This window comes from Lepidochelys olivacea (assembly GCF_965140295.1).
Source record: "Lepidochelys olivacea isolate rLepOli2 genome assembly, chromosome: 25".
Classification (NCBI taxonomy): domain Eukaryota; kingdom Metazoa; phylum Chordata; order Testudines; family Cheloniidae; genus Lepidochelys; species Lepidochelys olivacea.
Window position 1 is genome coordinate 17,587,681 of NC_140435.1, and position 16,507 is coordinate 17,604,187.

General features: G+C 39.1%; 1 protein-coding gene across 3 annotated transcripts in view; it reads left to right on the plus strand.

Annotated features, from left to right (window-relative positions):
* The window catches only part of SUGP2 (SURP and G-patch domain containing 2), a 20,981-nt gene extending 4,548 nt beyond the window's left edge, over nt 1-16,433 (plus strand). For 2 of the 3 annotated variants that reach the window (XM_084614807.1, XM_084614806.1), the window contains exons 4-11: nt 325-442; nt 2,364-2,872; nt 3,056-3,167; nt 5,537-6,045; nt 7,096-7,160; nt 7,852-7,988; nt 11,366-11,486; nt 14,747-16,433. In XM_084614807.1, coding sequence (XP_084470933.1) covers nt 325-442; nt 2,364-2,872; nt 3,056-3,167; nt 5,537-6,045; nt 7,096-7,160; nt 7,852-7,988; nt 11,366-11,486 — 1,571 coding nt within the window. In that variant the 3' untranslated portion in view covers nt 14,747-16,433. Of the gene's footprint in view, nt 1-324; nt 443-2,363; nt 2,873-3,055; nt 3,168-5,536; nt 6,046-7,095; nt 7,161-7,851; nt 7,989-11,365; nt 11,487-11,673; nt 13,272-14,746 lie in introns of those variants that run through there. The other variant, XM_084614805.1, reaches the window with a different exon arrangement.
* The last annotated feature ends 74 nt before the right edge of the window (nt 16,434-16,507 follow it).

The following is a 16,507-nucleotide window of genomic DNA, read 5'->3' on the forward strand; positions in this document are numbered from 1 at the left end:
GATGACTCTTTCCTCAGTATTTCCTCCATTATTTGACTGGGAATTGAAACTAGACTTAACGCTAGTAATTGTCATGCTATAAAACTAGTATAATTAATATGATCCTGGCATGTATCTCCCAACCCTACATTTTTTAATTATTACATGATCACTTCCCCCTTTTATTATGCTGATTACACCTAAAATGTCAGTCTACTGAGAATGGGCCTGTAGTATGTTAAGAATACCTGGCTTACTCCTGGAATATTGCTGTAAACCTGGTTGGACATCTTTACATCCTATTGACAAGAATAATACAATGACCATGCTTCTTTGTTGTTACAGTTCCACAGCGAGCTGATCGGAGAGTTGTAGAGACGATTGAAAAGCTAGTGAACAGTATTGTTACAGGTACTTTGTCAGCAAAAGAGAGAACTGCTCAGAAGAGCTGCCCTGAATATTGGTAGGTATTTTGGTGAAATTAGTTCTAAATATACAGTAGAACCTCAGAGTTACGAACACCTCGGGAATGGAGGTTGCTTGTAACTCTGAAATGTTCACAATTCTGAACAAAACATTGTGGTGGTTCTTTCAAAAGTTTACAGCTCAACATTGACTTAATACAGCTTTGAAACTTTACTATGCAGAAGAAAACTTTACTATGCTTTCCCCCCCCCCCCAGTTTTTTTAGTAGTTTACATTTAACACAGTATTGTACTGTATTTGGTGGTTGTTTTTTCTTTGTCCCTGTTGCTTCCTGATTGTGTACTTCCAGTTCCAAATGAGGTGTGTGGTTGACTGGTCAGTTTGTAACTCTGGTGTTCTTAACTCTGAGGTTCTACTGTAGCATAATACTACTTTGCCCTGTTTAGTGTCTGATCCTACTCCATTGAAGTCAGTGGCAACTTTGCCATTGATTTCAATGGATTTAAAATCAAGCCCATAGTGGATATTTCATCTGAATAGCTAAAAACACTTTATAAGTGCTAATTAAGCTTTTTAACATACTTGGAAAGTAAGTGATATCTGCCCAGAAGTCCTAATTCTTAGTCACCTGCCTTGTCTAGTAGACTAGACTCCTTTTGACCTGTCAGTCCACATGCAGGAGGGCAAAAACAATTTGACTAGAAAGCCATAAGACATTTAGGTATAATTAATGTATGTTTGTATGAATTATGTATTTAGTCCCATACTCAGTGTTTGAAAACAGAACTTGAGACACATAATTGCATAAGCATGGTATAGTCTTAATTTTTTTCAGTGATTTGGGTGTGAAATTTAAGTTGCAACTTGCATTAAACTGAAATTGAAAAGTTTTGTAATGCTCTATTAAAGCTTGTTGGTCCAGGTTAAAATGCTATTATATGAAGTTGATTTAATTTCAGTAATTTAACATGAATATTCTTTTTATAGATGAAGAGGGCTGAGGACCTAATCCAGCATTGACCTCAATGTGAGCAGATCCTTGTGCCCCCATGACTCCAGACAGGCATAGGGATGTGCTTGCAGGGAGCTCGCTGCAGGGTTAGGGTCTAAATTACAGAAGGTTAGAAAAGACCTGAATTTAAATCCTGGTTTATGTTTCATATGAGGAAAAATGAGCTTGAATCACTTCAATCCAGTCAGTTTGTCCAGATCTTTACCAATACCATTTTATTTTAAAGCAACACTGTCTAGTTGAAGGTTGTTTGAGAATTGGCTTCTGTAGTCACAAATTACAGCTAGAGAAAATTTGTCTATACTTTTCCAGTTTGTTCACTTTGCAGTTTGGACTGCACTTTGGTGCTGAGTCTAGAAGTTTCTTAAAACACGTGACTTTAACTTTAAGCATGTGAATAGCCCTAATGTCAATGGGACTACTCATGCGTAAGTACTTTCCTAAATCCAGGAAGTATAGTTTGTGTATAGTTAATTAACTGTTGCTTCTGTACAGGCACTCAGTTTCTTTTCTTGCTGAAAATACTTTTTATAAACATTGAGTGAAGTAGAAGAAAACTTTTTTTTTAATCCGATATGTACTCCTTAAAGAGCATTCTTTCTGAAAATGGAATTATTTTAAATTATTCAACTTCAAAAAAAATTAATAAATCAAGTTGATAGCGTCACTTTGAATGAGCCCTACAGTATAGCTGTTTATTACAGGCAACTTGAGCTGTATCTTAAAGCAATCTGTGATTTTGGAGCTTGACACAACTTATCTTTGCTTACTGCTTAGGAATGGAACTACTGCTTGTCTGAGGAAAACCCATACCTGCATGTTGTTTTTACCGGGATAGGGCATCCTATATACTATCAACTACCATGACGTTCTTGAAATATTGAAGGTTGCTTTCAGTATATGTTTTCCTTACACATGCGGCATTTATTTTTCGTTTCTAATGTAGGTTCTTGTCTGAGGAGGATAGTCTAGAATACAAATATTACAGACTGAAGTTATCAGAGATGCAAAGATTAACATCATCTACAAAGGAGGGAGGCAGAGAGGGGAAAACACCAGAAGAATCTGCAACAGAATCAGTGAGGGCAATGTTGTATGCGAGGAAAGTAGCAAGTATCAAGAAAAGGCTCTTTAAAAGAAAAAGACTTGGAATTTTTACACAACATGGAGTTAGAGGCAGGAAAGTGAGAAAATCAACCATAGGAACACAGACTGTGCTTTCAGCTGGTACGATGCTGAAACGTCAAGACAAGCTCACCCAAGGTTCAGTTCAGTCAAAACCTTCCATATCAGAAATCAGCATGTCTGAGAAGAACTCTTCATTGGACACAGCTGGATCCTCACAGCATGCCACCAGTCCAGAAGTTTCTCTGTCGCTGGAAGAAGTGGCAGACACTGAGGATTTATCGGCATCAACTGGACATTCCCAGTCACTGTTGTCTCAATTTCCTGATGGTAGGTGAAGATCTGAAATTAGATCATTAATGCTCAGTAGTATGAGCAAGGCATTAGTTCAGATGTCAGTAAAATGTTCTACTTAGTATCATTATTTACCATGTCATAGTGTCTTGAGATTTCAGTTACTTTAGATCCCATTGTTCTAGGCACTATACAAACATACTGTTTTCTCACTTGCAGTGGATGCTAAAACAATGGAAACTGCTGAGAAGCTGGCCAAGTTTGTTGCTCAGGTTGGACCAGAAATTGAGCAGTTCAGCATAGATAACAGTGCAGATAACCCAGATCTTTGGTGAGTAACCTATATATCCATTTGTGTAAATAGTCTAATAAGAGAAATTACAACACCAAGCTATTAATGTAGAATTACTATTTAACATATAGATCTGTCTTTTGGCAGCATTAAATTACATAGATCTTTGTTTAATATCACTGTCTTTTGGTCCTTAAAGAAGTTATCAATTGTAATGTTTAAATATTTTTAGGAATGTAGGATTTGGATTTGTTTTACCAAGTCTAATTATTTGCCCATCTTAGAACTCAGTGGTTCTCAAACGAAGGTACTCCAGGGGGTCCGCGGGTCATGTCCAGGGCTGCCAGCCCCGCTGATCAACTCCTCTTCTTCCCTCCCAGCGTCTCCTGCACATGGCTGAATAGCTGTTCCGTGGCATGCAGGAGGCACTAGGAGGGAGGGGGAGGAGCCGGCACAGAGTGCGCTCTGTGGTGGGGGCGGAAGGAGGTGGGGAAGATGAGGGGGAGGGGTGGATTGGGGGCTAGGGCTGAGCAGGAGTCCAGCAGCCCCGGGGAAAATTAGAAGCCAGCTTGGGGGGTCCATGAAAAATTTTAAATCAAAATGGGGGTCCTCGGGTTGCTAAAGTTTGAGAACTGCTGGTTTAACTTATTGACCACTAATGGAGACAATATCTGAAGCTTGAGAGGAGGCCAATATCTCTCCAGAATGCACAGTTGTTGTGATATATGGGAGATGTAATTTTTTTTACATCCACAACCAGTCATCTTGCACCCCAAAGCAATTCTTTGAGGGTGTCAGCAAATGTGGACAAGTGATCTAGTGGGTACAGTGTGCTTGGACTTTCAGAAAGCGTTTGACATGGACCCTCATCAAAGGCTCTTAAGCAAAGTAGTCAGTCAACGGATAAGAGGGAAGTTCCTCTCATGGATCAGTAACTGTCTAAAGGGTAGGAAACAAAGGGTAGGAATATATGGTCGGCTTTCCCAGTGGAGAAAGGTAAATAGTGGGGTCCCCCAAAGATCTGTACTTGGGCTTGTGCTGTTCAACATATTCATAAATGTTCTGGAAAAAGGAGTAAACTGTGAGGTGACAGTGTTTGCAGATGATACAAAATTAATTAAGATAGTTAAGTCCAAAGCTGACTGGGAAGAGTTACAAAGGGATCTCACAAAACTGGATGACTGGGCAACAAAATGGCAGATGAAATTCAATGTTGATAAATGCAAAGTAATACACATTGGAAAACATTATCCCAACTATACAGACAAAGTGATTGGGTCTAAATTCGCTATTAGCACTCAAAAAGTGATACTGGAGTACTTGTGGATGGTTATCTGAAAACATCTGCTCAATGTGCAGTGGCAGTCCAAAAAGCTAACAGAATGGTAGGAACCGTTAGGAAAGGGATTGATGATAAGATAATAAATATCATAATGCCACCATAGAAATCCATGGCACGCCCACACCTTGAATACTGTTTGCAGCTGTGGTCAACCCATCTCAAAAAAGATAACATTAGAATTGGAAAAGACACAAAGAAGGACAACAAAAACGATTAGGATATGGAACAGCTTCCATAGGAGGAGAGATTAGAAAGAGTGGGACTGTTCAGCTTGGAAAAGAGATGACCAAGGGGGGATAGAACAGAGGTCTATAAGATCATGAATGATGTGAAGAAAGTGAATAAGGAAGTGTTTACCCTTTCACGTAACACAAGAACCGGTGGGGGTCACCCAATGAAATTAATAGCCAATACATTTAAAACAAACATAAGGAAGTACTTCTTCATACAATGCACAGTCAACCTGTGGAACTCATTACCATTGGGGGGGGGGGGGGGAGTTCATGGAGGTTAGGTCCATCAATGGCTGTTAGCCAAGATGGTTAGAGACGCAGCTCCATGCTTTGGGTCCCTAAACCTCAGACTGCCGGAAGCTGAGACTAAAGAAAAGGGGATGGATTGCTTGATAAATTGCCCTGTTCTGTTCATTTCCTCTGAAGCATCTGGCACGGGAAGACAGGATACTGGGCTAGATGGACCATTGGTCTGACCAACAATGACCATTCTTATGTTCTGAACTCTTTTTAGGACTTCAAACACAATGGGATAAATCTTCTGATGGTGTAAGTTGGCACGGCTCTACTGCTTTCTGTGGGGTTGTGCCACTTTGGGCCAAATCTTTTGTTGGTGTAACGTCATTTGTGTTTGTCTAGTTGGACCAAGAGACATTTTTTTACATGTGATTGGGAGTTCCTATAGCATTTCATAATAGTACAAAAGTACCAGTGTAATGACTACATCTAATCTTTTTTACTAAATCAATTTTTAATATCTAATTTTATGGTAACTCATAGGAATTTTCTTTGTTGTTGAATTTAAATGCTTTTCAATGCAATTTGTTTTCCAGGTTTCTACAAGACCAAAACAGTTCTGCTTTCAAATTTTATCGAATGAAAGTCTACGAATTGTGCCCATCCATCAACTTCAGTGCTGTTTCGGAAATAGCTGCACCTGGGGAAAGTGATAAACCTGAAGAAAGAAATTTGGATAATTTAGAAGAGGAGGAGGAGGAAGAGGAGGAGGAAGACAATGAGGAGGAAGAGGAAGAAACTGAACTTGAAGAGAATATCTCCCAAACCTTGGAAGAAGTGGAAATGGAGCATGCAGAGGAGGGGGAAGCAGGTGGCTCTGAGGAGATCGCATCCAAAGAGATGCGGTCCAAAACAGGAGATGAAACTTCAACAGGCGAAATGCAGCCAAGCTCAGCTTCCGATTGTACTACACCAAATTTGTCAGCACATGTGCCAGCTTCTGCTCCTGGTATCCCTTTTCCTCGCAAAAGAATCAGCAGCAAATCTCTGAAAGTTGGCATGATTCCTGCATCTAAGAGGGTCTGCCTCATAGAGGAACCAAAAGGTAAGTATCATTTCAAGGATGTTTTCTGGCCCTCAGCAAGAGTCCCTGAATTCCTATATATTTGTGGTTCTTGGTTTAATAAATTGAACTAAAAAAATACGGACTTCAGATGTCTATTCACTAGTAGCCATTGGCACATCCCAGTGAACAGGTGGACAGTCATTGCATTCTGGTGCAATAGTAAAACTTGCTTCTAACTTGTGTGTGTTGTAAGGTTGACTCAACAATGCTTGTCTACAGTGAGCGTATGTGGATATTGCATACCCACACTCCTTTCTGCTGTTGATTAAACAAAGTGAGAAAAAGGTGGGTTGGTGCGGGATTTCCATCACTTGTTTCTAGTTTTGAGCAATGTCTCAAATCTGGCAATGAACATATTTAGAAAGTCAGACTAATACTTTCATGTTGTAAAAAGTTCATAACAGTAAATCGGGAAGTATTTTGCTTTGATATTTGTATCTCAAAAGTTAAGTGGAATTTGTGAAGTAATTTGACAGTGTGGCCATGTTATCTCTTTTGTGTTCTAAAAGAATAAATTCGAACAGTTGAGTGATACTTATGCTGAAAACTGACTGCTGCACATGTTCAATAACTACTTTCATGAGTGTCTTTACCACACATAAATAAAAATGGTCGATGAATAGATGACTCCATATGTGCTGTGGGAACAAGACACAATGAACTGATTTATGTGCCAGTCTTGACTTGGCTTTCCACCAAAACATTTTCAAAGTCAGTGGAGCTGAACAGATATGAAGTCCTTGCAGAATTTGATCCTTGGACTATAGTACTTTTTGGGGAGATTGTCAAAGGTACAAAGAGCAGTTAGGTGCCTGATTCCCTTTGACAGTGAATGGGAGTTTAGTGCCTAGGTCCCACTTGTGCCTTTGAAAATCTTTGTTTTTTGTGCACTCTAACCTTAATATCCTTGGTAATAGTATTAGATTAAGACATTAAGTGGGAGTCATGTATATGAATATGTATTTTGCTATTTCCATATTAAAATTGGTCATCTTTGTGATTGACTTTTGTCTTTGCTTTAATTCCCAGTTCATGAACCTGTCAGAATTGCTTATGACAGACCCCGAGGCCGCCCAGTTACAAAGAAGAAGAAGGTGAGGAAACTGAGAGTGAAATTACACACTGTCTTGTGAAAATAGTTCTTTTGCAGTTTCTGTAAATGTCTGCCATTGATTTCATGGCAATCCGAACCTTAGACCTGGATCCTGCAAGGAACAGGGCACTGTTTGAGAGTAGCGAACTTCCCTCCACTCCCAGGGCAGACAGTGGAAGGTGACAAAGCTCAACACCCCCACAGGTTAGGGCCCTTATTGAAGAATTAAATCATTTGTTAATCTGGTAGCTTTCTCTTACCTCTTCAGAATAATTTTGTAAGGCTGATATAAATGTGTTCCAATGCAGTTTTTGTAATAGTGACTGGGTTAATGTTTCAAATTTTTCATCCTGCTTTTGTTATCAGAAAACACGGCTATTAAAAAAGAAAATAGTATGCTCTAACGCTTTCCTATTTTTGATAGTGTAATTAAACAAACCCATGACACACAATAAAAGTAGCTTGTTAGGTACAATTTACTCTGTAAATTGGCTACACAAACGATTACTCTTCAGCAGACATTTTTCATCCCAATGGAGAAACCTGTCAATTAAACATATACTTTTTAAATCTGTTTCTGTACATTCAGGAACTTGGACACACTCAATTTGCAGAAGGTTTCTGGTGAAGAGATCAAATCGGTGGCTGCTTTTTTGTATCAAAAACTCTCCCCCTGCTTTCTCTCTCTGCAGAAACCAAAAGACTTAGACTTTTTACACAAGAAATTAACAGTTAAGAATGTGGGTTTCCAGATGCTTCAGAAGATGGGCTGGCAAGAAGGACGTGGTCTTGGTTCACAAGGAAAAGGAATCAAAGAGCCTGTGAAAGTGTATGTAATGGGAACAAACTGCAAAAATATTAGACATATTTGGAAAATACTATGCTTCTAGTAGCAATTGTGGGTCCCTGTCCTGTCCTGAGGGGATCGGTCCTGTGTATTATTCCCACTCTTGGTCTGCTCCTTGGGCTGGTCAGAGTTGAGACTGGAGGCCTCATGTCTCTACTAATCAGATTGGGTGGAAGTTGGTGTTCTAAGGGGAGGCTGTTTCCTGCCATCTGAATGGACATTGCTGAAGGCTGGGAGGAAATGCTTCCTGAGGCGCTGTATTTACACCACCTAAACTCTGGAGAGCACCCTGCTGTGTGTGGAAGCCTTGTAATAACATAGGGGTGCCCTGCTCCGTTAGAAGGAAAACAAATAGGTTTTACCTTGCAAGCTGTCTGCATGCAGAATTCCAGTTGGTGCCTGGATATTGCAGTGATGTGTCCATTGTAACATATAAGTAGAGTTCACAGGAGTTCCACACACAGTGTTTATGTGTTAAGGTAATACACCGTCTCCACTGTAAACTTAAGATTCTTTCCACTGCATCCTGCAAAGAGGTAAGTGCATCTCCTAGAAGGTAAGCATACTTTTCTCTTAAAATAATAATGTATGCATTTCACAATCTTTTCTAAGTTTTAAGGATGTCTTCTCCAATGTCCTCTTCCAGCCCAGATAGTAGGTTATAGTTCTTCCAAGCTGCAGATAGAAACAAAGAGCACAAAAGAACTTGTGATTTCACTCCACCAACTATATGGGAAAAACTCTGGCTGGCTGAATATTTTGTTGGTTTACTCTTTATTTTCTTAGGTAAATTTTTTCCCATCTTTCTCTTCAACATAATTAGTTAATTTAGTTGGGTGTCTTTTAGCCAAGTGTGTGTTTCTTTGTACTTCTGGGACACCCTGTGGTTAGGTGGCCTACCACCTTAGTCTCCCACCTCCTTCCTTCAGAAGGGAATGCCCTATGGGAACGTACCCCATCTGGTCTATAGCTTTCTACTCTCTACCAAGATACTGGATCCTTAGCTCCCAGAACTTCTCATCCCAACACACTTGGAGAAGCCAAGAGCACATGCAGCCTCTTGGTTTCCTCAGCACGCAATTAATAGTTGAGTGTTAAAGCCTGTTTGGTCAATCCAGCTGTGAACCTACCAGGTTCTGAAGAAGGTTTAGATCCTCTCTAAAGAGAAGTGTTTTAGGTATGAAAATATGCTGTTGGCTTTTGTTTTTTCAACTAAAGTTAGCTGCTCTGTCACTTATGGAAAGGCACTTGCCCATAGCAGACAAGTGAGAACAGTTTGTGTACGTACTCCTTGTACACAGCTCTCAGGAAAATTGTGTTGTCGTTTTTGGTCTAATGTACAGAGGGAGTTGCAGCTATGTCTTTAGATAACTCCAAAGCACTGCATTCTTTAATGGTCTCCAGTGCTCTTTCCTTTCTCTCTGGAGGCATGTCTCAGGCCCAAATCTGAGATTATCTTAATGTGAGTGAGGCTGTCCTGTGCAATTTACCTTTTTGTGTATCACTGTAGTGACCTTAATTGCTGTCTGGTGCAGCTTTTCATCTATTCAAGGTGATCCATGGCCCTCTCTTTGGAAATGCTGCATGCTTTAGAAACCATCAACTCTTCTGTGGACAAGTACTAGTTGAGATGTGGTTAGAAGGCCCACAGTTTGGGTAATTTTGTCTCATCAAAGAGAAATGGACAGAAGTAGTATGTGTGAGGGTTTAGAGACAGTCCAATGTAATGTTAGCGTAGCCTTTGATCGCTGTGTTACAGCAACAAGAGCATTTGCCTCCAGGATTGATGCACACAGACATGTCAATCTTCTTGTATGTGGAGATGGAACAGAACCTTGAGGCCTGCCTGTGATAGGGAAAAGATAATGGCTAGTCTTTGAAATGTTGAGAATAACATCCCCTTTCTCCTCTTGGGTTTCTCTTCCTTCTTCCATAGCAGAGATAAGAGATGGGGAACATGATGCCTCCTGCTGGAGCCAGTAGTTACAGAAAGTTCAGTTATGGGAAGCCCCTAGTGGTCTTGTGTTCCTCTCTCCATTTCAGAGAAGTGATTTGTCACAGCTGTGGAACTGGCCAATCCTGAGATTGAACTAAGGGAAGGAAAATCTGAAGGTAGAATGGCTTCAGATGATCACTCTTATAACCAGTCTAATCTTGAACTTCTCTGATCAGTCACTTGCCCGGAAAGTTATCCCAGAAGGGGGACTCTACTTCTTATCATATCTACAATAAAGTCTTCCTGGTCCACAAATCCATTATTACCTAAGCACCAATGGTTGGCACTGTACAAGACAGAAAATGAAGACAGTCCCTGCCCTGAAGTACTGACAACCTAAAAGATGAAACCAAAGGAATGCATTGGGAGGTCCAGAGGAATGATTAAGCTATGACATGTTACAGACACATTTATTTGTTCCCTATTGTGGGTATCACAGAAATATCTTTGGGAAGATTTTTAATGCAGTGAGAGTGGTGACTTGGTGAACTAGGATGGGAATGGCATATTTCTGTGGGGCATGTGGAGAAAGGCACATTTTGGACAGTGGCCTATCCTACCAGGAAGCCACAGAATTGTTAGGTGGTTTTATGCTCTTCCTACAGAGTTTTTAACTTGATCTTGCAGCTCCCAAGGCAGATTCTAATACTGAGGAATTGCAAGGAAAAAACATTTTCCTGGGACTTGGTTGCAGCCACAGAAATCCCTGCGGACTGCAAAGGCTCAATCTTCCGTTAAGATTGTGCAAATATTCCAAGGCTATATGATCATCTACTTGGCTTATGTGGCCACGGCTATATAGTTACAGAAATCGGATAATGAGGATGGTTTCTTTCTTGATGCCACTTATGGTGTCTGAGTTTCCACTTGGGGCACAGCAAGCCCAGTTATAGCTCACCAGACCCTGTGGTTGTGTTCACGGCTGATAACTTGCCCTCTAATTGTTTTTTCTCCAACATAAAGGCAGGGGGCTTTGTTCCCAAGAGATCTGGTGGTTTCTGTGCCATTTTGAACTTTAAAAACAATGATACTTTGGGGTGCCATCATTTTGAATAGGGACCATGTGTGTCACGAACCAGGTGATCAACCCAGAGGAGTTTATGTGAAATTGATCTAGATAACTACCTATATTTCCATTTACTCAGCAATATCACATGGCCTTGGCTTTTTTCTGTTTCTGTCTGCGGGGAGGAAAAGCTATACATAGTTGGCCTGGCATATTAAGGGACACAGAGGAAACTGAATTGGATCCTTACTCTGTAACTGTCTCCCTTTGAAACTATTGTTATTTTACATCTTTTCTGCACTTTGTCAAATCATGTGTTTGAATCAAATTGTGCTAATTATCCATTTTACTCCCTAGGGGTACTACCTCTGCAGGGGAGGGCTTGGGTGCTGCAGGGGAAGAAAATAAAGAAGATACATTTGATGTTTTCCGTCAAAGAATGATACAAATGTACAGGCAGAAAAGAGCAAGTAAATAGGTATGTGCAATGGACAAGTCTGGTTTATGAATTCCTGCAAACATTAAAATACTGCAGTTAAAAAGCCTTCCTTTGAACAGAAGTGAAAGTGTTACTGTGTTTCCACAAATACATCTGGGTTTTTATTATTTCATGAAAATCCAGAACTACTTTGGACTGCTGAATTACCCAACATCTTACTTTCTAGGTTTGACGCAAGAGACTCGTTTGCTAGAAAACGTGGACATGCAAAAGCTGCTGTGTGAAAGGTTTTCGGCATGCTGCCAGTATGAAGAACACTTTGTGCTGTGGCAGTGAACTTGAATACTAATGTACCAAAAACATTTTCCAAGATTAAAGTTAGCCTTGTACTTAGATGTGCAAGCTGACAACTTGGATGTCATCTTCTGAGGAAGAAACAACTGATTTGCTCTCAGACGTGCCTGTTTACCTTTCTCTTTGGCCAAGAATGCCTACTATGTGACAAGATGGTTTGCTCCAAACAATGTAAGCAGCACAAAAAATATAAGCTGGAAAACCAATCTGCTCCTTTCTCAGGCTGAGAAGATTTTCAAATTCAGATCTCTTTGAGAGACGGTTTTCCTCAGTACCAGATGTTGCTTTATTTTACTAAGCTTTTTTTGAATGGCTGCATCTTTTGAACTGCTGGTATGATCTGGACAAAGCAGTTCTTGATATTTTTTTTCCATTCATAGAACAATTTAAGAACAAAACCTTTTAAAATAAGCATGCACGCATGTAGGAATCCATGCCTACCTTTGTAGGACTAACATAATGAATCCATATAAGAACACCCAACTGTACTGCCTAACAAAAATTTCAGCTGCTCATATTTTCACTGTAGCAAGCAGTACCAATTTCAAGTGTACTTGTTTTTATGTGAATTTGCAGGTCTTGCTCAATAAAATCTTGTATAGTTTCTTCCTCTCAAAGAAATAAATCTGCGAACAAGGTGTAACTTGGGTTCTGCAGAAGATTGGAACTATGTTTTAAAATAGTATTGGAAGTCAAATATAGAAGATCTGGAAGCCGAAGATCTGTTTTGTAATCAGAGCATCACTTTAGGGAGTCAGCTTATTTCTAATTCTATTGAATATTGCTCTTCAGAAGTTCTTTGACTGCAAGACTCCAGGAAAATGAAACAAAACCTGAAATTGTTAAAGAACTTTGTATTCCATTGTTCTCTCTTTAATTAAATCAAAGATGAGTCTCCAGTAGTATACTCTGTGCTTCAATAACAAAAAAAATGCATTCTTGGTGAAGCAGTTCCGAAGAAATGATGGCAAACTTAGCAGTAGTATTGGAAACAAATGTTCAAGGTCTAGTTGATCATTTCGTCTTTCACCAGGTTTGCATGTCAGTAAAGAATCCATGATTGGATTGCTTGAAGTGACAATTTAATAATATCAGTTGCACTTTTTAGCCTGCTTCTTTTTCTCCATCGTTACACTTCTAAAAATAGTTGAGCCTTCACTTTTTTTATGTGACAATGGCAGATTACTTCCTCTTGAAAGAGAATTTGTCTTGATCTGATGTATGTTTGGCTTACTCAGAGCGTGCAGGCTTGTTAATGATTTCATCTGGCACCATGCTGCTTGTAATGCAGACAGCTTACGGTACAGTCAATACAAGTACCTTACAGTAAAGCAGCAGTGTCTGGCATTCCTAAAGGATGAATATGCAAGAAAACTTGATCTCTAGTTATCAACTCACATGTGCCTATTGGGCAGAGGACAGTCATCTCCTCCTTATAAAAATAAATAAACTTGCCAATTGAAATTGAAATGGAGGGAGTATCTTAATTTTCATTCTTTAGCACCAAAACCTTTCCATTCCTGTAAAATCAGTTTACTTAGTTTATGAAAGCAAGATTTCTCTTTCCTCTGTGTGTGTGTGTGTGTGTGTAAGCAATAAGCTACGATATCATGCCACAGTGTAACTTTTCGGGTCACTCAATTTTAATAGCTTGAAAGCACATGGCTGCTAAAAACAGTAAATAGCAGATATAGAAATGATTGTCATGTTGGTACAGTTAAATTTTTCCATGAACGTCATGCTTCTGCACCTTTACATTACAAGAAGTTAGAGCATTCAGGACCATAAATACAAATGTATTTTCTCAAAGCTTGCCTGATTCATCATACTTTATTCAAGATATTTAGTGATACTACAAAGATTTATCCCATAGGCTTTGCTTGGAAATGTTTAGAAGCATAAACAGCACAATCATGTTGGAGAAAAACTGCCTTTAAGTTCAGCTGGTACAATATTTGGCAGTATTACACTTACCTGATAGGTCCCTATTTGGAGATGTTTTCCACTGCACTTTTTCCCTTTCCCATGCTTAATTGGACATTGTGTTGAATGCAAAAACGGAGTCTTTTTTTTCGTCTTTTTTTTTTAAAAAAAAAAGAGGAGTTCCACCATTCATAGTCTGTTGTAGAATGATGCTCTGGAACCAATAGTGTTGGACCCAGAATTATTTCTCATACCCACTAATATGGGTTTAACTTTCCTTTTAGTTTCATTGATGAAGCTGCCATTGTTGCTGTTTTACAATTATTTTATTTTATTTTATTTTCCCACATGCTTCCAGTTCACCTCTTCTTTCACATTTACATTTTGGAAGAAAATCTCTTGACTACATGCTGTGCTATTTGCAGAAAAAGACACAAATCAGTGTGTGGCTTCACACTATGTTGGGATGGATTTTCTCAGCCCCCTCGACCCTGATCACCATTCTGAGCTGTTCTGGTTTAAACAGATTGGGCACAGTACCTTTTGGGGTACATTTGCTGAACACCTACTTATCCAGTCTGGAAAAATTCAGTATCCAGATTGGAAAATGGTACATTTTCTGCTGATTTCAACTCAATTTAGAGCAATTTCCTTGAGTATTATGCACTCTTGAAAATGAATGTGAACAGTAGTTCCTAAGGGAATCTCAATCTGCTGCCCTGGATAACTGTAGTATGGTCAGTCTTTCTTGTGCCAAACTTTAATTTTGGACAAGATATCAGCAGAGCAGCGCTGGTGCTAAGATTCCAGTGTTGCTCTCAAGTGGGTTTCTGTGAACCACTTTTATCTTGTTTTACCAAGAGATGACCTTACTCTCCTTTTGCAGAAGGAATTCCCCTCCCCCCTTTATTTTAACCTGCTTTTGCAGGCAGCTCTGATTTGAAAATTTAAATACAGGTACATATGTGAAACATTGTGCAGATACATTGCCTTGTTTACTAGTTTCTTTTCTGTTATTTTAGTTTCCAGGCTCTCTTCCATGAAGACTACAAGCATCAGTGAACATTTTAACTAACTTCAGTGGTGTGTCTGCTGTCTTTTGGTTGTTTTTACTGTTTGATGATCTTGTAGAGCAATTTGCTAGTTTTTGTTCTGTGCAAATTGGCAGTAGTGCTAAGCTAGTAATAAATGCTTATATTATTGGATAACTGAAGTTTCTTTTTAGTACAAATAAATATGTTAGCATTGTTAATCTTTTTAAAATCTGCAATAAATGTAGAGGTAAACAGTTGCCTTCTGGTTTCAATGATGTTTTGCTTGTGGTGTAGGAAATATGACCACTTCTTTGGCACTGATACATGAAATTGGGATTATATAGTGTTATATAACTACAAAATCATCCATTTACAGGGTTGCTTTTTGGATTATTTCAGAGCTACTTGATTTTCCTAGGGTTCCAGTGCATTAAACAAGGCACCATGGTGTTACCTCTGCCTTGAATGCCAATACCAGTTTGTACCAGCCAGAATGCGAGAGTTACGTTCCAGGCTCCTACATCCCAGGAGCCAAACCTTATCTCTATGATTATCACTGGTACATTGAGCTGTTTCAAACAACAAGCAAAAATAGCTTTATATATAAAAAAATAAATAAAATCTGACCATTGGGAGGGAAGGGTGGAGCCACAGCAAAGTGAAACATTTTATCAGTAACAGTTGCTGTACACGAGTCATTAGAGAAGTAAAGCCTATTCAGTGTTTGTTAATTTGGGAAAGAAATATAAACCCAGTATAAGAGCTGTCCCTTGCTTCTGTACTGACAGCACCTGGTAGCTGCATGGAGGTGAGGAGTACTAAGTGTAGATTCAGGGAAGGGAGATTCCTCATTTGTTTGCTTGAAAGGTGCCCTGATGGAGCAGACGAATCTCCTGTGCAAATAATGCACTGTTATTTGAAACAGATGTGTTGGACTAATACAACTGTTCTTATTCAGTTGCTTACATATCTTAAGTGGTATGTAATACCAATAATATTTTTTCTTCCTGTTTATAAAATTTACAAAAATCTATAGCTTCTTTAATATATAAACATTTAAAAATGCAGAAATATTAAGCTTCTTAAATACAGCACACTGTTTTTATTTGTATTGATGTTCTGTTCTGCTGTGGCTAAAGTTAGTTGTAGTTCATTTTGCCCAAAATAAGTCTGGACCCTTTCTAAATATAATAAACTTTGATGCATAAAAATACATTCTTAGATACAAGATGAAAATTATTTTAAAATGCATGCATGAAGATTCTGTACTATCCTCCTCATTCACCATATCTCGTGGCTGTGGCTGGTGAGTCACAGCCAGATTGCAGGGTTAAGCAATAGTCCACTTTAAATGAGAAAACATTTAAGGACAACATAAAGAGATTACTTTTGAAATAAATAGCTTTTGTGAACCTTGTTTGGGTAAACTGCTAAATGAGGGCAGGTGTGGAAAATGTTTGCATTCGCTCTGGGCAGTAAAGTCGTTGCTGTTTAAAAAGCATTGACATCTAATGTGTTCTGTTAAGCTTTGTGCCAGAAGAATGTATTTAAAAGATTGCAGTTTTGCCCTTGAACTACTGCATGAGCAGAAGCCTTAACTCTGAAGGGCTGATAGCTAAGGGAAGCATTATCCAGCTACTATCTCTTTGAGTATTAATAAAAAGATGCATGCAAATCATTTGTCACTTTGCCTACATGTCCTAGTTTTAAAAACACCAGCACAGACAAAAGTGGCAAAGAGTCTTGTGG